Here is an 18601-nt window from a genome sequence, read left to right as displayed (position 1 = left end):
TTTTGGTTTTGTTTTTTTGGTTGTTTTTTGGTTTTGGGGTTGTTTTTTTTTTTTTGTGGCTGACCCTAAAATGCGGTGGCTGCTTGGCCTGCCACTGCTCTGCTCTTGTGCGTGCAGCCAGCACCTGAACAAACAGAGCTGTATCTGCGGCAGCCTGGGAATCCGCCAGGATTCCTCAGGGAAGGAGTGACTCAGAGCATCTGAGAAAAGTGGGGGCTGCTTCCATGCATCCTTGTTTCCTGCCCGGACAATAACCCATGCGGCCTTACTCTGAAAGGACAGCGGGGCTGTTCCCATAAGCAGATGCAGCGCATGTTGTGTTGGCTAAAAATGTACGTTCTTGTAACGGTACAAAATCTGGAGCCTCGTGGATTATTCTGGCGAGGCTGACACGATAGTGCAAAGTGTCAGTCGGGAAGCACAAGGGCTTACGCACTTTGGGCAGTTCAGTCTTTCAGGGAAGGTCTCATGCATAGGGATGGTGTGACACAGATTTCCAGTACGTCACCTGCATGTTCGCTTCATCTGCTGCTGCAGAGATAGCTTCAGTACTCCAAAGCAGATCTTTCACAAGTTCCAGTACAGCGGAGGAATCTTTCTGGAATAAAAGTCTGTGGAAGCAAAAAAATTTTTAAAAATAACATGTTAAAATCATGCAAGAAGTTGTGCACTGATAAACTGTGCAAACTTCAAATCAAAAGCTGATGTCCAGGTCACAATGATAGTCTCCTCTTTCCTTCTCTCTATACGTTAATACTAAGCCCTTGGGACAGATCTTCAGTTGTTGACTGTAATAATGTGACCAGAACAGAAACATTTATGTTGCTGCTGTTGTAAACACAAGCACATCTTCCACATTATAGTTCCCCTTCATCCTTGTCAGGAAGATTGCTCGAGCATTGCATTCCACTCTGAAACTATGTTGGTTTTTTGTTTTGGTTTGGTTTTTTTTTAATTTATTTTTTTGTGTGTAGTGAGCGATGGGCTAAAATCAGATGGCTGATCGTCTAATGTGAGAGTGTAGGAACCTACGTCTTGAATCTTCTCTAGTGTTTCTAGAAGGATCAGTACTAAGTCTCCATCTTCTCTGCATTGAGAAGGTGGAGGAGAAGGAGGGCAGGTAGTTCCAGGCATCGGTTAGTCACAGTGCATGCGATCCGTCTCCTGTTACGGTGCCTTTGATCTCGCCCTCTTTGCCTGGCAGTCTCTGATACCAAGCTTTGCCTGTCCTTCAGTAGCAAACCCCATAACTCTTTTCTGGCTCTAGTGTTTGGTTTCTTCAATGCTTTCCCAGTATGGAAATATTAACCAAACCCTGAACTTTTTAATTTCTGTGTTTCTAGTCTTGTGATCTCCCTCATATGCTAATTTTAAAAATGTGCTCGCATGTTAATAGAACCCTACCCGAGGTACAGAGCCTCTCTTTTGAAGCTTGATTTTATTTTTGATGCCTATAACAGGTGTTGGTTTAATAGGTTTGCTGTATTATGGCTTGCCTTTTTTTTTTTTTTTTTTGGTGAGCCCAGCCAGCTCTGTAAGCTGACCCGACATGAAGGCCAGGCATGTGACTTCTCCCTGCCTTTAGCCTCACTTCACACCAAACATTTGCGCTGCAGACTCCCAGCAGCCAAGGCAGCCTTAATTCAAGCTTTGTCTAAACCAGGAGGTTTTGTGCTGATTGTATTTAAATCAGTCCAGCCAAAGCCGCTTGTACGCTCCCGTCTGAGGGTCTGCTTGCCTTGGTTTTCCGCTGTCAGCTTTCTAATGGGCCGCTGCTGAGGGGAAGTGAACGTGGCTCAAAAAACAAAGGAGTGTGTTTGCGCTGCTCTCTCCATCGATTTCACACAAGTAGTTTGAAGCCATGGTCTCAATTAAACTGATTATTGTTCTCCAAAGGACAGGTTTGCTGCAAAGAGGAATCCTGTTAGGTCTAGTGGAAAATGTTTCACAGCCTGTTTATCAAATAAATATTCACAAAGACGCTTCGAACGAGGAAGCCCACCAGGATTAAAGTGTAACTTTACCTCTAAAATACAAGCCGAGATTCCTGGAAATGCTGCAAGCTTTTGACTTTGCACCACCTGTTGTTTTCCTGCCACCCTGTTCAGCTCCCTCCTGACTTAGAGCAAACCCAAACACGCTTTGGCTTCGCTGGAACATTTTGCTTGTTTTTCTGTCTTGCAGCACCCCGGAGGAACGCGGAGCGTGCGTTCGCTTCCTGGTGTGGTCCCCATGGGCTTGGTTCAGCAAAGAGCTGGCTGAGGTTAATCCAAATCTCCTGTCATCCTGAGGGGTCTATTCAAGAGCAGTGCAAAGTGCAAGGGCTGAGGGGACGTGGTACCTCGGGGTGTTGGCCGGGGGTGCAGGCGGGTTGAGCGGCGGTGGCTGGAGGGTCGCTTCCCTCAGCTCTCTCTCCGTTTGCAGCTGTAGCTGGTGCTGACCTGAGGGCGAAGCAGATCCTGAACAAGTGCCGTATGCATACAGCTCTTGGTGTGAAAGTAATCCATTGCTGACTTTGAGTTACCTTATTTTGGCACTAAGGTGTTACAGTTCAAGATCTGCATTAGCTGTAAATGGCGTGTCTCCGGGAATGAGGTTGGGTATAAGCTGGGAAGTTCAACTGTTTTAGCCAGATCCTCCCATGTTCGTGAGCAAACCCAGATGGACTTGGATGGGCTCCTTAGTTCCTATGATTTCTTTTTCACTTGAGCTGTTTTCACTCCAAATTCATAGTCCTTGGTGAAGGCAGTCCTGCATCATCCTAGTCTGGTAGTACGTTCCCATACGCATTGGTAAACCAGAGGTAGAGAGGGGTTAAGAAACTTGCCCAAAGCAGATGAGTCAGTGCCAGAGCTGGGAATAGAAACTAAGAGACTTGGCTCCTGCTGCAGGCTCTCATTGCTCAATCTCACATTGAAGCCCTGTCATTGTATACTCTTGAGGTAACACTGGCTGATGGGAGGCAGGGAAAGCTGTTTCCAGGCTGTGATACCTAAGGAGCAGGGAGAGGAAAAGACAACTGGAGGCAAGTTGGTTGTGGAATCACTGATAATTTGTGATTTAAAGCCTGGTTTCGGCAATTGGTACTAAAATCTGATCTGTCACCTTCGAAGCCAACAAAGTGTAAACTAAGGAGCTAGTTGGGAAAAATCCAGCCCTTTTCCAGTCACTGCTAAAGGGGAGAGGCAAAGTCATAACGTCACTGGTCTTTTTTTTCTGTAAAACGCCCTTGCGATGTGATTGGGAACAAAGGCTGAAAGGATCCAAGTAATAATAGGAAGGGTTAAACCACATTTCAGCTCTTACCAAAAGAATGAAAAATAAAATGTAATCAAGCTAGTAAAAGGTTTGGACTATGTTGCATTCATATCACATGCTGTGTATAGGAAAAGTCAGCCGGGTTGGTTTTGTTTGAAGTGCAGTGCTTTGAGAGGGTGCAGTGCTTTGTAGCAAACTGCCTGACATTCCCCAGCTGGGACTGGCTGGGGATGGTGTTTGGAGCCGAGCGCTACATTTGGAGTCAGCCCATGTTTGAAGGAGACAGAGAGAGGGAGAGAAAGGAGCCTGTTTTTTCCCTGTGTGAAATAATGCATCTATCTAATCTGCCAGCTGTAGCACATGAAAAGCAAGAGGCAAACAGACAGAAGTCACCTGGAAACTACGAACATGGCTCAAACAAAATAGTTCCTTCCTGTCCTTTTTCTTCCCTTCTTAAAGTCTGTCTTCTGGGACGGGCTGGGAGAGCTGGCGGGAGGGCAGGTTGTATATATGTTGAGCAACTAAAGCACAGAAATATTAATACTCCAGAAAACTAACATTGGCTTCTGAAGAGCGTTTCACGTCAAAACTCACTCTGTACTCTCACTCCCTTGCAGACTTAGCTGCCCTGCGCAGGGATTGTCAGGTAATTTATAAATTCTCCGCGTTCATTTGTACAAGCCTTCATTTCCTGTGAATTTACGGCCAGATTCGTCTCAGCCATCACAGCCTAGATGAGATCAGAGTTGAACTCACAGCCCCTGCTTCAGCAGAGCTCCAGAAAACATGCTTGGGGTTTGCTTTCGCTTATGTCTGCTGTTGAGGTACTTTCCTGAATCAGGGTCATGCACACATTTAATGGACTCTCTTCTTTTGAGAAAAAAAGATGGAAATTTTTGAACTTGCTGATTCTACTAATCCAGTTCCTTGCAAAAGAAGCTGGTCCTTGGGGAAAAGAAATCCCCTTCACCCATGTGTTCAATTTATGGAGGTCACAAAAATCTGGGTGTAGTGAATTTTCCAGTATTTTGGTCTCGCTATAGTATAAATTCAGTGGAGCTCCGTTCTACTATGTGCCATGGACGTGAAAATTCAGTCTCTATTCCTAGCTGTAAATGAATATTGGTCATTTGGATAGTAGCCATATCATTGCCCTTTATACAGTTTGTGTTTGTAGAGACCTGTGTGCGTGTAACCCATGGAATAACCAGTTTGGGGACATAAATGAATTACTTTCTTTTGGTTTTCCTGATGCCTTTTTGCATCGCATTAGCAGCGCATTGCTATAGTGGTGTAAAATTTACCCGTAATGATTTGTGAGCCTGCACTAAATTAATTAAGTAGCATTTAAACTCTTTAGTCAAAGCAGCATTTCGGCAAATGTTTCCCTAGTGTAAGCGAGCGTTATGTGCTGGCTGTGCAAAGGGCGAGTCTCCAGAAAGCAGATGGTTCTGGGGATGCAGTTTTTACCCTCTTCCTCTTACAGATACCAGCAAATGCGGCGGTGAAACAATCTGGTTTTAATAACGCGGAAGGTAAAGGAACAGATCACAGCGCGGGGAGCAGATCCCTTGCCATGTGCTGTTGGTATTTTCTTTGTGGGGGGAAAGATCTTCTTTGAAAGGGGCTTGTCTGAACCCCTGGGAGAGCCTGAAGTGGGGGTGAGGCTGGAGAAGACGGGCTTCTAGACACCCATCAGCTTCAGTGCCTGGACGGCTGCGGTCAGCTCAGCTGTCAGTTTTTTGTTTCAAAGAGCTGATGCTTTGTCACTAGAGCTGGGACGTCCTGGTTTGCATTCAAAAGTGCTTTCGCTGGCTGCTGTCTCCTCTTTGGTTACTCAGTGGGTAGCCCGCCGGATTAAGGCGCAGTACTTGTCTGAACCCTCTCTGCTATCTCTTATTATTCAGCAAGTTCTCAAGTGTCTGGTGAGCGTCTCTGTTTGGAGCGCCTCACTCGCAGCCTTGCCAGTAATATCAGTGACTGGTCTAAATTCACATCAGGCATGTGCTCTACTTCTTGTGACTAATGCGCAATGTATTTTTTTAATTGGTTACTGTTCTGTCTACTGATTCAGGCCAGAAAGGAGTCAGAGGAAAGGACTCGGGGGATTTTTAGGTAGACCTTGTTGAGTACAGATGAGGTCTAGAGGTATTTAACTGTTTGATGGCTGCAAAAACCCTGAGGGCAGCTTGTAGCACCTTCTCTAAAGAAAAACACTAAATTGAATCCTTCAGGCTGGTACTGGTAAGGCAGCGGATGCAGGTGATCGTCATAGGCTCTGATCCTGCAGTCGGTGCTTGGGCAGAGCACTGGCACTGCGGAGTTGTCCCAATTGCACAGTGGGACAAAGGTAGCAGAAGATGAAGAAATGTCTGCGAGAACGTTTGCAAGCCCTCTTACAGTATTTCTGTGCATTACAAGTCATTGTAACATAGTCCAAAGCTGGGAGTTTTCAGAAGAATCCTTAGGAATTAAGGAAACGATGTTTTGTAACTTTTGCTGAGATTCTATTTACTTATCTGTTTCCTGCTCTGAAAATCCCATCCTCTATGTAAAACATTGGCAAATCGCTTAAACCATTGATCAGGACTCGTTGCCTGCAGGATTAAAATCCATCCCTGCAGTCCTTGCATGTAACAAATCCGTTCTGGAAGTGCATGCTTATAAGAGACAGAGCCCAAATTACTGGAAGAAAAACTGATGAATGGAGTCAGTAGTTCTGTAGAAGGGAAAAGTCTCATACCATACCAGAAAAAGTGTCTGGAAGCTTGCAAATACCTGTGAGCTAGTCTCTCTAGCCATAGGAACAGCATGGCGATTAGGGAAGATCTCTCTGGTGTGGGTTTCTCCTTGGACAGCTGTTGAAGAAGCACCGTAAGTCTGAGTGTGTGAACTCGGGGGCCAGCCTGTGGGCCTGCTGTGGCCTCAGATATTCTTTCTGTTTTTTTAAGAGAACTAAATCGTCTCTGTTTCTCCTCCTGACTGTTTCAGGCATCACAACAGGATCCGCAGCATTGAAGCAAGTCAACTGAAGCCCTACGTTACCCTGGAAACGTTGGACCTGAGTTTCAATGACATCACGGAAATCCGAAACGGCTGCTTTCCGCAGGGACTTCACATAAAGGAGCTGTAAGTTTTTCTTGTTGGGAACAGCTTTTGTTGAGTTACCACAGCAGAGAAAAGGGCCTCAAACCTTCTTTAAAAAATGGAGAGGGAATGAACGTACAAAGTATGGGGTTATTTGTCAGATTTTAAGTGCAAAGAAGAGTTAGAAGGGAGCATGTTGTCCCTACTGTCGGGTTATTTTTTGAGGTCTGTCTTTTTCATTTCTGATATATCTGTAAAGAATGCAGATTATTATTAATTGTGTTGCATGGGAATGTTGCAACACCCATCCTTCAGGTATGGGTGTCTCTACAGCTGGAAACCTAGAAGCCAGAACTGTCTGTGTCTCTACCCCAGTGGGAAGTGTATATGCTGTTTCCCAGATCAGCCCATGTGCATCTGGAAGAGGGGAGGGGAAATGGCTATTTCATCATTAAAATGGCTACTGAATGTTAAGAACAGAAATCTCTCACTGGTTATTTGAAGAAAACCGGGGGTTAAGCAGAGTAACACCTTCCCAATAGAGTTGTTTGCCTATTCAGGGAAACATAAAATAATCTGTGGTTTAGGTACCTTTGAAGAGGTGCAGACAGGTAATCTGCTTGCATTAAAGTTTGCACCAAAGTTTCTACCCCTGGTTGTAAGAGGATGTAAGAGAGTGGTGTTGTGACTGATGTTTGCTTGTTATCCTGTAAAAACAGCCTCTGTGGCTAAGACTAGGGTCCAGGTAAGAAAGAGCCCTGGGACAATGGGGAATGAATAGAGTCATCCTGCACTGGAATATCTTCCAGTTTCTGGCTCCCACTCTCAATTGCCTTGCTGAAATAGGAGGGTATCAAGGAGCTCTTGGGAAGTGCACAGCACTTCTCCGCGTTTGTCACATGGCTCTGGGAAAGGCACTGTGCTCTTTGTGCAGCCAGAAATCCAACTGATTTGAAGCCACCTCTGTAATTTCACCAGCCTGTCTGGAGACCAACTAAATGCTGATACAAGGAGATTTCTGGCAGAATTGTTCATTTTTCTGCTGTGATTTATTGCAGCTACCTGGGGAGCAACAGAATCAGCACCCTGGAGCCTGGTGCTTTTGATAGTCTGTCACGGTCCCTGCTAACACTTCGTCTGAGTAAAAACAGGATCACTCAGCTTCCTGTCAAGGCGTTCAGGCTACCCAGGCTAACACAACTGTGAGTAGAAATGTGCACTTTAATTAAGCTCAGCCACACTTTATGGAGACAAAATGTCCCTGAGCATAAGCACACCAAATAATGACCCTTCCTCACCTGCAATCTATAAAACTTAGAATACACTATGCAGTAGTCCTCTGCCAGCACCTAGTAAAACATGTTGGGAGAGGGTCCTTTTTGTCTTGTAGCTATTGGCTTTTCAGGCCATTCTTTTGATCAGGTGGGAAGGGAGGGATGCTGCAGCAGGCTTCAGCATCTTGACAAATCCATTCCCTTAAAAGCTGCTGGTGTCTGTGGTGCAAGAGAGGTCTGGAAGATGTTTCTATTGCGAGTGACAGAGCTCAGCTGCCATGTTAGTTTTTCAAGACCACACAGGTATCTTTATGTGGCAATAAAAAAGTAATGATGGAAGGTTGTTAAACTGTGCGGTGATGCTTGGGCAGAGAAAATAGCACTCTAGATGAGTTAACACACACATCGTTGTTGTCCCGCCTGTGGTCCATATGGCAGGACCTGCATGGGGACACATAAGCATCTGCCCTATAAATATGCTTTATGTGTAAAATAGTAGCACTAATGGTTTAGCTTTTCCCTTCTGCTGCTGTTGGAGAAATGGGCCCAGCCTGAGGCCTGTTGCAGTCTTTCCATCAAATTTGATAGGCAAAAGGTCAACCTCTGTCTGTTAACTTAAAGTCCACAAAAGCTGTTGGAACTCACACCTCTAAATGGCAACCTCTTGATTGAGAGACAAATGCTTAAGCCAAGATGTGTCTAAGGAATGGGTGTGCGTTTGTGCTTGCATACATGTAGGATTTATAGCCAATTTGGGATTGAACAATGTGACGCAATAGCATATGCATTTTAAAAGTCTGTTGCCTCTCAGCTGGAAGTTACTGTCCATTGACTGAGAGCTTGTAATCCACTGTTTTCGTCTGCATCATGTGCAAAATGGTAATAAAAATGAGGGTCAACTCAATCTGCTTAGGAATACAGTTTTCACTGAAAGTTGGAGTAATTGGTACTCTTAAAGACAGTCTCACAGCTGGTTGTTTAACCCTATAGATAAACATGAATGAATTGCAAGTTATACAGACTTGATGTGTTGTAGAATTTGTGTACAGTTCTTTTTCTGGCAAAGCATAGTTCACTAATAGCCTAGGAAGTGCATAAGGCAAGAGTCTTTAGGCCTGCAAACTTTTTAATTGCTTACTTGACTTTAATTACACTCAACTTGAGTCCAAGTTCCACATTGTTTTTTTAGGCAGTTAAAAAGTAAGCTTAAAGTATCTATGGCTTCCTCATCTTTTCCAAAACAAGTCCCGATGTTGTAACCTCCACCATTTTCTTAGACACAAACACTGAATAGGGAACTACGCTTAGGTTAGTCTTTTATGTGCAGAAAGGTATTCATTTTAAAAGCTCTATCTTCAGCTTTAGTGCATTGAGTCAATGAAGTTTCCCACTGACTTTATGGAACTGGGTTTTCACCTGGTATGTCTGGGTCTAGCAATCCATAAGACTGTTTGATATGGGTTGGTAAAGGGTGCTGTGGTGATGTTCATATTGCTATTCAGAAAAAAGGTATTCCCAAAATTTAGGAGTCCCTACCCGGGGGAAAAAAAAGAAAAAGATATTTAATGAACCAAGCTGGAGATCTTTGCATACACAAAATACTAGGACTGCCTTGTTATTGGAAACAACTTGTTTCACTCGTTATTGGTTTCTTATAATAGGAAAAAATGTGAAATTTGTCAGGGGAACTGATGAAAGCTTTCCTTTCAAACTTAGCCATAAAATTTCCTCTAGGGCTCACAGTTCTTATGGCACCCGCTTGTTTCAGAGCACATTTTTACTGGGCAATTACAAGTCCTGTAAAAACAATGGGTTGTGAGGAAAATAATGCTGATGTTTCACTGTATTGGTTCAAACGGTGTCTCTGCTTGAGAGAAGATGACGTGTGAAAATTGATGAAAAGGATAAACGGCTTAAAAGAAATGCAGAGAGAGGAGGGATGAAGAGGAATTGCCGCACCGTCTCTGTTATTTCTCTATAGTGAAAGTCTGTCCCAGGGTGAGTTTACTTAAGCGATCACACCCAGCCGACTCCCCTGGCTAGCTCTGGGATTGAAAGTTTCCGGTGCGCTTCTGCTCTCTCCTGGGAACTGTTGACAGAGGAGTTGTTGGCATTGCTGTCCTCATTGTATGCTGCACAGATGATTTCGTGAGAAAGGACTGGGATTTAATGAACTTGTATGGCCTTGGTGATTTTAGGGAGCTGAACCGGAATCGCATCCGCCTGATTGAAGGCTTGACGTTCCAGGGGCTGGACAGTTTGGAAGTCCTGAAACTCCAGCGCAACAACATAAGCAAATTGACTGATGGGGCTTTCTGGGGTCTAGCCAAGATGCAAGTTCTGTAAGTTGGAGAGATGGGCTTTTTTCCCTTAAACAGCCTAGAGTTCACCTGCCATCATGTCCTCCTCTGCATTTTTTAGCAAGGCCTCCCATCAGAGACCTGTGGGCACCTGTGCCAGTCCTCGTGCTTCTTTCTGTGGCCTGCATGCACAGAGCTCTGCCATGCTACAGCAGCTTCTGCTTAGTTGGCTCACAGTTTACTAAAGCTCATTGCTTTACCAGGTGTTCAATAAAAAAAAGTCCTGTTTTTCAAGCTGTGGCAGTATTCCTTTGAAAGTTTGACAACTTGACCGTTCAGTAACATCTCAATTGGTCTTTAAATAAAAGCTCGTCTGGCTTCTGCAAATTTGTTTTGAGCGATACATGGAAACTCTGTGTTGCAGACCTCATTATTCTGCCTCTTGGGATACCTAGAAACCAAGTTGGCCTATCTCAGTGATGTGTTCTTTCCATATGAGAGAACAAATGGAATAGTCATTGCAGAGAAATGCTTGAAACTTCCAACATGATTGGCTTTCAAGTGTGTTTGCAAGGTCACAAGTGATCAAGGCAGCATGTTTCTGGATGCTGCTGTCACACAACTGAGACTCTGCAAATACAAACTTGAATGGGATGCTTTAAGCCTGGTTTACTTGCAGTAGAGCGTACCTCTGCAGCCACGGCTCATTCTGGGCATTTCCTTTGCATTGTCCTTGAATTTCTGTCCTTCTCATGCACGTATCCACATGGGTACATAGAAAGGTGTGTAGGAATGGCTAAAATCCCAATCCTTGTTGGAAATTCTTCAGCATTTGACCAGTGCTGCTTATCTGTCAATTCCTTCTGATTTTTCTCCACAGACACCTGGAGTATAACAGCCTGACAGAAGTAAACAGTGGCTCTCTCTATGGCCTTTCATCTCTGCACCAGCTTCACCTCAGTAACAACTCCATATCCCGCATCAATCCCGATGGCTGGAGCTTCTGTCAGAAGCTGCATGAGCTGTAAGTTGGTTTCTGTTGTGGCTGGCTGGGCAGGGTTTGATGCTCATGTAACATTGGCAGGAAAGGGGAGTGAGGATTTTTCCCCATCCCATGGCTTACAGCTCCTGCTGTATCACCCTGTAGAAATGCAGGAACTGCAGCCTCCTAAGTGATGCCCTTGTTATTCATGATGTTATGACCTTCAGAGCACCTTATAAAAATAGGCTTGCACCAGAAACAAAGACTAGAACCCACTAAAAGTATACAGTGCCAAAAGACCTGGAGAGTTTGTGATCTGTGGCTTGCCAATGCTTTTTAGCTAGCTAGTTGCAAGATGTGCACGGGTTGCCATATAATGACTGTGCAGCCTGAAGGAAGCTTTGCTTTATCCTCTGTATTTACAAAGAACAATCATGTTTTTAACCAGCAGAGATTTGGCCCTTTAAAGGCAGTTCTCCTTGTTTCTCCTGTTTACACTTTACCCTTCCTGTACGGCTCAGTTGTTTAAAAGTAAATACATTGACTTTGCTCTCCTGAGATTTCCAGCTCTGAATGCAGTCTCTTTGATAAATGAAAGAAAGCCTTGCTGCTGAGGATAGCCCCACAAGGGTGTCTTTTGGGTCTGTGGCACTGCTTAATGCCTTTTTGAAGAGACACACATGGGTGCTTGCAGCATTTACAGAAGTAGCTGTCATCCCCTCGGTGGGACTGTGGAAAGATTCACTTTTTTCTCTGGAGGACTTGACACATGTGGTTAGCGGAACTGTAATTCATTCTGCTTGGTGTTCAGAAATCTGTTGTTAAACATTGTTAGGGATTCTCCTGTCCACCAAAAAGCAGTATGGTAAAGCACTTTTCTGCTTTCAGAGGCCTCACTCTGAACTCAGACCAAGGGTCGGTATCTGCCTACCCAGCTGTGAGTCCCTGGTCTGCTGGGACGTGGATTCAGAGATAGGTGGACATGACACATGTCATTTCTTTAAGTTTAGAAGCTGTAGAATTAACGTGTTAGCCCAGTGACCAGCTGTGATCTTCTGTTGAACCCAAATTATTCATTCAGATGTGGATTATTTTTTTGGGGCACAAGGAAATATTTTATATTTGGTTTTAGTAAATACATATGTAATTGCTTAATTACCTAATTTTTCAAATTGCTGTGAAACTGTCTGTGCCTAAAGGCCTCCTTTGCTTGGCACAGTGCTGTAGGCAGCGACAGTTCCTTCACATGCAGATCCTCAGGTGGTATTTTACTAGATTAAGGCAGTGTCAATGGAGAAATCTTCAAGGCAACAGATCAGAATCGGCACTGTGCTCCGCCCGTGCTCTGCTTAAATCTGAAGCATCAAGAAAGGGGAGTCTGCCTTCCTAGGGCGCTCACAGTTGGACCCCTGGAATTGCCAAATGCAGATCACTACGCTGTGTTAGTAGCACAGCTCTGGGAGCTTTCTGCTCTCAGGGACCCAATATCTGGTGCCTGTGTTGAAGCTTTATTTCAGCCTGGGTTCAGATAGGATGGGTAAGCCCCATCTGCATCTTGCAGAGCTAACGTCAGAAGTCTTTTAGGGAGAACTATGTTTGTCTTTTCTACCTGACGCTGTCTTTGCAAACCCTCAAGGTTTAGATGGGAGGTTGCACGTCATGCCGAGTCCTTATGGATTGGGATCTCTTGCCAACAAGTAGTGCTAGCGGTGAGCTGTCCTGGCTTAGAGGCCGTCCTCTGCAGTAACTGCAGAAACCCAGTGCAGGACTCACTCACTCTGGTGCAGAATGGGGTAGATTTGGAAAACGCCTGGTGGTGTGAGGTGGTGGGAGCCACTGGGGCATGCTTGGCCTGACAAACAGGATTGCACTAGAGTGCAAGGCCAGAGACGACATTAGCTGAGATTCGAAAGGCGATTATGTGGGTGTTAGCACATATCTCTGCAAAATATTACAAGCTCTTGCAGGTGTTGCCTTTAGGGTAAGGCTGCTGCGGGGAGCCATCAGATACTCCTAACTGAAACTCCCACAGCCAGAGAGTACTTGTAGGAGAGGTCTGCTCTGAAATTGAAGGGTGAGGAAAGGAAGCACTAGATACATCTAGACTGCCTCTGTGCACGTCTTTGAATGTGTGCGTTTCGTTCCTTATTAAAAGATCCTTGCTCACCTCCCCTATTGCTAAATCTACTGGGTTTCAGTTATCAGAAAACACTGTCTCTGGTTATACGGGGAATGAATTTCAAAGTCCTTGACCCAAGAAAAAGAGGTGGCCAGACCCCTGCTTGTCTGTGCTAAGGAAGGAGGTGGTCATCTGAAGGATGAGTTGTCTCTCCTTCAGTTGTTGGGAGAAAACGTGACCCCAGGGCTCTGGTCTGATGTAAAAGCTAACAAGGAAAGAGCTCTTGCCTTGTTATGGGCATGAGAAAAGGCCGATTGTATTCACCAGTCAGGTGCTAGGGCATCAACATCATGGAAAAATCCACAGTTGGGAGCACAGGATTTCATCAGAGGTAAAGGATGACTTGGCTGCTGGGTCTTTTCACTTTTTACCTATAGTTTGGTCAGTGGGAGTGAAATGTGTTAGATGTACCTGGTCCAGAACTGGCTGGCAGCAGGAGCCCCAGCTGCACAACAGGTTTCTGGTTAACCCCTTTATGTGTCACTTTTGGCATGCTGCTCTGGGTGCTGCTCTCCCATTTCCTCGCCAGGCCAAACGGGCTGTGTAGACAAATATTTCCACTTGTTTGTTCCAGTGATTCCTCACTGGTAGAGAGACGAGAAGGTAGGAGAGAAGCAGCAGAGACCTGCTGATGTCTCTCAACCCAGATAATCCAAACTGCTGAGGAGGGGAACACACTGTTTTGCAAATTGGCCTGTCGCATTGGCAGGAAGCAGAGTCCTTACATGTTGAAGGAAGCCACTGCCAGGCGCGTTAGCTCCTTAAACCTTCCCTCTGGTTGCAGCTATTGAGAGAGCTGTTGAGAGGTCTGAAGACTGCTGCTGTCTGTCCATCTTGAGGTGATGTCAGGACAAACGGAGGGGAACATGCCTTCACCAGTTGTGGCAGGAACTCTTCTGTGTAGAATCAAAAGGAACTAGTTTTTTTTCTCAGCTAGGTTTAGGATTACTTTTGAAGACTTTTTTTTTTTTTTTTTTTAAAGCCAAATTCTTTAATCGCAGGTGAGGACATAATTTTGACCGGATGCCAGTTCTTCATAACTAACACTACAGCTTCTTTAGGAATGAAAGTATGTCGTCCCATACCTTCTTCAAACTCATTAATCTTTGCTGAATTTTTTCCAAAGCTTGCCCCCTCTGCCCACTCACACAGCTAAAAGATAGACAGCTCATTTGGCAAGTAAATGACACTCTCAGTACTTCGGAGTATGTGTCTGTTTTGACTTAGGTTTTGGCTTTGCAGTGACTTTCGTGCAAGCCTTAGACACATTTTTAAGCAGACTCATTAACAGGCGGTACTAGAAGAGGAATTTGGAGGTTTGGAACTCAGTGAGATTTTTTTTTTCTTGTTGTCTGTACAGTGAAGGATTTCAGTGCTTGTTCAAAGCTGCGTAACTCCACTTTTTGAAAAGTTTAGCAGCTCAAACCCTCACATCTTTTGAAGTGACTTGTGTTCCCAAGTCACTAAGGTATTTTTGAAACTCCCATGCAACTGCCCTTTGTAAAGAGATAAGCTTGAGAAAATGTGAGTAGCGGCAGGTAGCTGAACGCCACTTTTTATACCCCACACGTCAGCGTGCAGGCAACTTAAAGCTGAGGCTACTGCTGGCCACTCACTTGTCAGTAGCCCTGCAGGGCTTACCCAGCTGCAGTGACATCCAGAGATCAGGAGGAATATACTCGCAGCGGGGAGCTGTGGGTGGATGCTTCAGGCTGCAGCTCACTGACCAGTGACTCTGCCTGCTGCTGCCCCAGGAGGTCCTTCATTTGATGAGCCAAGCTGGCCTTCAACATCAGCAGCGCGGCGGCTTTACTGCTTGCATAGAAGGTGGTTGCATATTGTGTGAAGTGTCTGCAGTGGCTTGTAGCTTCCCGTGCCCTGCCCTTGGTGTCAAATCTCAGAAGCCTCATCTGCACTGTGGCTGGGAGAGAAAAACAGCTTTCTTCCTACCAGCTTCCAAACTGCAACAGGAGTAGCACTTAAAAAAAAATCTCCAAAACCAGAGATAATACAGGCAAGGGGAAGAGACGGATGAAAAACTAGGGAAAAAACAACCCTCCAGTATTAGTCACTTGTAAGTAGAGAAGATTTCAGGCAGACTGGACACTCCTTGACAAAGGGGAGCGGGAGGGAAGGCGGCTGGTTTACAACAGATACCTCCTTCCTGTGCATGAAAGGAAGCATTCAATTGCCTTGTGGTGAAATGCTTTTGGCTCTCGACTGGGGTGGAGTAGGCTGTGAAGACACCCACACCCAGACGCCTGGGGCTTGCTGTGCACAAGTGCAGAACGATAAGACACCTCCTGAATACAGAGGTCTGGACCCTGCCAAGAGCACGTGTGAACTTCAAAATCCATATGTTTGATGTCACTCTTCACCTCGCAGGGCGTGGGGAAGGAGAGGACTGCTTTTTCCTGTAAGCCGCAGAGGGAGTCCAAATGGGAGCAAGGATTGAACGCAACCAGGACTGATATCTGAGTGTTACCTGTCCATCTGGGGACTGAGGAAGGGTGGTGCTCCCAGGCCCTAACCTAGCTGTACAGGCCATGGAGAAAGACTAGCTTCTCCCCACCATAACTGGCAGCATGCATATTAGTTTATTGCTCTCATGTACTTCTGGAGGAGCCTCTCTCTGTTGCCCATAGGGAAGACTTCCCCATAACTGGGTACCAAATGCCTCCTGCTCCCTTATGGTCATCCAGGCTGCCCCATGGGTATCTTGTGGGAATATTTGCAGACTGCAGTCTTATTTCCTAATCAAGCTCTTATGTATCCACCCAGTACACATCGCCTCTCCTAAGGTGGTTGTGGGAGGCAGGCACTGGTTGGCACAGAGCAGTTTGGAAAATACTGGTTGGATTGACAAGGACTGTTGGTTTTTTTTTCCTCAGAATACTCTCTTACAACAACCTAACCAGGCTGGATGAGGGAAGCTTGGCAGACCTCGGGGGACTGCACGTACTACGACTGAGCCACAATTCCATCAATCACATTGCAGAAGGTGCCTTCAAGGGACTCAAAAACCTACGTGTCCTGTAAGTTGTCCCCAGCTTTTGTCAGCTAACACCAGTCTTCCCTCCACAGTTTGCGTTCTGTCAAACTGTTCTGCTTTGCAGTTGCTTTGGGTGCCTGTGTCCTCAGCTTCAAACTCCCCTACACGTTGCTCGGTTGTTTTCGGCAGCTGTTGTGTTTACCCCGTTATTCAACTTCAGCAAACTTGTATTTTTTAATTAAGAGTAGTTGGGAGAATTGCAGTTGGACTGCTCAGCATTGTAGGGTGCTTTCAGAGTAGAGAGCTCCAGAGTAAAACTATAGGAACATGAGACAGGATCCTGAATCTACCCCAGCTGAACAAAAATCCCTGAGGTTTCAGTCCTTCAGCTAATAGCAGAATTTCTCTTGCCGTCATATTGACTTTAATTGAAATTCTTAGAAAAGGACTGTTTCTGTTGGGTCATTCTGCACTCAGGAGGAGTAGGGAGTGATTCCTTACAGTGACAACACTGGGAATTTGAATATCCTCTTAAATGTGCTATCGACCATTTTTGCGTGCTGTTACTTCTTTTTTTTTAATTTAATAATAAATACAAAATCCTGGGCTAAGATGGTGTTGAGAATTAAAAAACAAAGGCAAAACAAAGAAATGCAGAGGTTGGGCTTGGGATCTGATTATGCCAGAAGTGTAACAACACATGAAGCTTCACCCAGTCTTGGGTCCACCCATGGGAGTGGGAAGCTGCTACAGATACCATGAGAGTAACCAGAAATCTTTCTCTTTAATGCAGAATTGGGCTCACTTGGGTCGTCAAATTTTCTGTTGCTCTGATTTTCATCGTAACCTCTGAACAACAAAAAAGTTGCCATGCTATCAAGAGAAAAGTTTCCTGTGCCCTGATACTGAATTGCAAAATGATCTGTCCAGCGGTGGCTATGGCCATTTACCAGAGACTTTTATTTTAAAGTCACTGACGCATCATAACACTTGGAAATGTCACGCTGGAAACGAGCTTGCCATCTAGAAGATAGCAGCTTCTAGATTCTAGGGCTAATAGAGACAATTGGACAGATCAATCTGACCTCCTCTGGGATGCCAGCTGTAGAATTGCACCATTATACACTGTTAAGCCCAAGAGCTACATTAGATTGAGGTACTTCTAGGCTTGCCTTACAAACATCAGAAGATGGGAATCCGGTTCTTTTAATTGTCCATTCCTGTAGCTGTGTTGCCTCTGTCTCCCTTGTTTGTACCTGCAGAGCTGCGGGCTGCTCTCCTCCTCTCTCCAGAGGCTGCGGGCTCAGCACCTTCATCTGGCACACCACAGAGTTCTCACAGCCTGTCTCACAGCACTGTCCAAGCTCCCAGGCCGGTTGAGTTCAGCAGGCTGATCTAATTCCGCCTCCAAAAGAAAAAAACACACTTTGATACTTTTATTCCTCTTCAGAAGCCCATTGTGGCCTGAGTAATTAAAAGGAAACGGGAACAGAAAGATCTCCCCTCTTTACAGTACTTTTTGCATTCTACTCTTTCCTTTATTGAAGTTCACAGTGAAGGAAGTGACTGGAAAGCGAGTTTGGGTTTTGTAGGCTTTTTTTCCCTTTTTTTAAACTTAAGCCGAAGTCTTTCAGCCACTGGGCATTCAGAAAGGCACCTCTCTGAGGCAGCTGTCAAGGCAGGAACTAAAGGTTTCCAAAGAAAAATGGAGGGGAAGGGGAGCTGGTAGTTCTCTTTGCTCTGCAGTGAATGTGGAGCCTCTTTTATGTCTAGGGCCGAGGGGGGAGGAGGAGAGGGAGTGTGTGAGCGAGCTCTAATTTAATAAAGAGAAAGGCCTATTGGGTCCTGCACCTGGTGAAAAAGACCCGAGCATGCTTTAATTATGGCCTATTGTTGGGGAGCCTTTGGTGGGTGTGAAACTGCTGAAATGTGGAGCTATTCAAATAGAGGTCAGGCCCGGAGACCTCCGAGCACAATGATTAACAAGGCTGCGAGCATTCAAGCTCAGCCAGCCAGAAAGAATAGGAAATTGGCAACAGGGGCTGGGAGAGGAGTTTGAATACAAAGAGAGCTAGGCCAAAATACCCCACTCTTTTTTTCCTCTCTCTCTATTTTCACTCATTTGTTAAAAAGGTTTTTATTCCTCCTTTCTAACACTAAACCTTTGAGTTGCCTCTGGATGAACAAGCAATACCATTTGCTTTTCCTTTTTCAAGAAAACACAATGTGTGGCAGTCAATTAATAAAAGTGTGTGTCAGAGAGCTCCTACAGGCTGTTCCCACTTGTCTGTCTCTGCCATGGGAAAGGGTTTGCTGGTCCAAAGATGGGTAGCCTGTGGTGGAACTGAAGAGGAGAAGCGTCTGAGAAGGGATTTACCCTTAAAAACCAGAGAACAACAGGCATTGTCTTGGCAACCATAAGGGAAATGTATAAACTTAGCTCCAGGAGGATATATTTGCTCCTGCCCCACTCAGATAGCGCTGAAAACGTCAACACATCAAAGCATCTCTCCTGGACTTGTCTCTTAT

General features: G+C 45.2%; 2 protein-coding genes across 14 annotated transcripts in view; one reads left to right on the top strand and one right to left on the bottom strand.

The window, feature by feature from the left end:
• Nucleotides 1-18601, bottom strand: part of SLC25A26 (solute carrier family 25 member 26) — a 133706-nt gene that overhangs the window by 1351 nt on the left and 113754 nt on the right. For 4 of the 11 annotated variants that reach the window (XM_087742892.1, XM_087742896.1, XM_087742898.1 and 1 more), the window contains one exon: nt 509-611. In XM_087742892.1, coding sequence (XP_087599018.1) covers nt 509-611 — 103 coding nt within the window. Of the gene's footprint in view, nt 1-508; nt 612-2024; nt 2993-13805; nt 13977-14721; nt 15002-17005; nt 17478-18601 lie in introns of those variants that run through there. The other 7 variants (XR_015701183.1, XR_015701184.1, XR_015701180.1 and 4 more) reach the window with 6 other exon arrangements.
• Nucleotides 1-18601, top strand: part of LRIG1 (leucine rich repeats and immunoglobulin like domains 1) — a 95565-nt gene that overhangs the window by 55258 nt on the left and 21706 nt on the right. For all 3 annotated transcript variants that reach the window (XM_087742888.1, XM_087742889.1, XM_087742890.1), the window contains exons 4-8: nt 6250-6387; nt 7404-7547; nt 9818-9961; nt 10800-10943; nt 15972-16115. In XM_087742888.1, the coding sequence (XP_087599014.1) occupies nt 6250-6387; nt 7404-7547; nt 9818-9961; nt 10800-10943; nt 15972-16115 (714 nt within the window). The remainder of the gene's footprint in view (nt 1-6249; nt 6388-7403; nt 7548-9817; nt 9962-10799; nt 10944-15971; nt 16116-18601) is intronic.

The sequence above is a fragment of the Nipponia nippon genome, unplaced genomic scaffold (genome assembly GCF_047370975.1).
Source record: "Nipponia nippon isolate SJK-2023a ecotype South Korea unplaced genomic scaffold, ASM4737097v1 scaffold_9, whole genome shotgun sequence".
Lineage (NCBI taxonomy): Eukaryota > Metazoa > Chordata > Aves > Pelecaniformes > Threskiornithidae > Nipponia > Nipponia nippon.
This window is presented reverse-complemented; position numbering and strand designations above follow the sequence as displayed.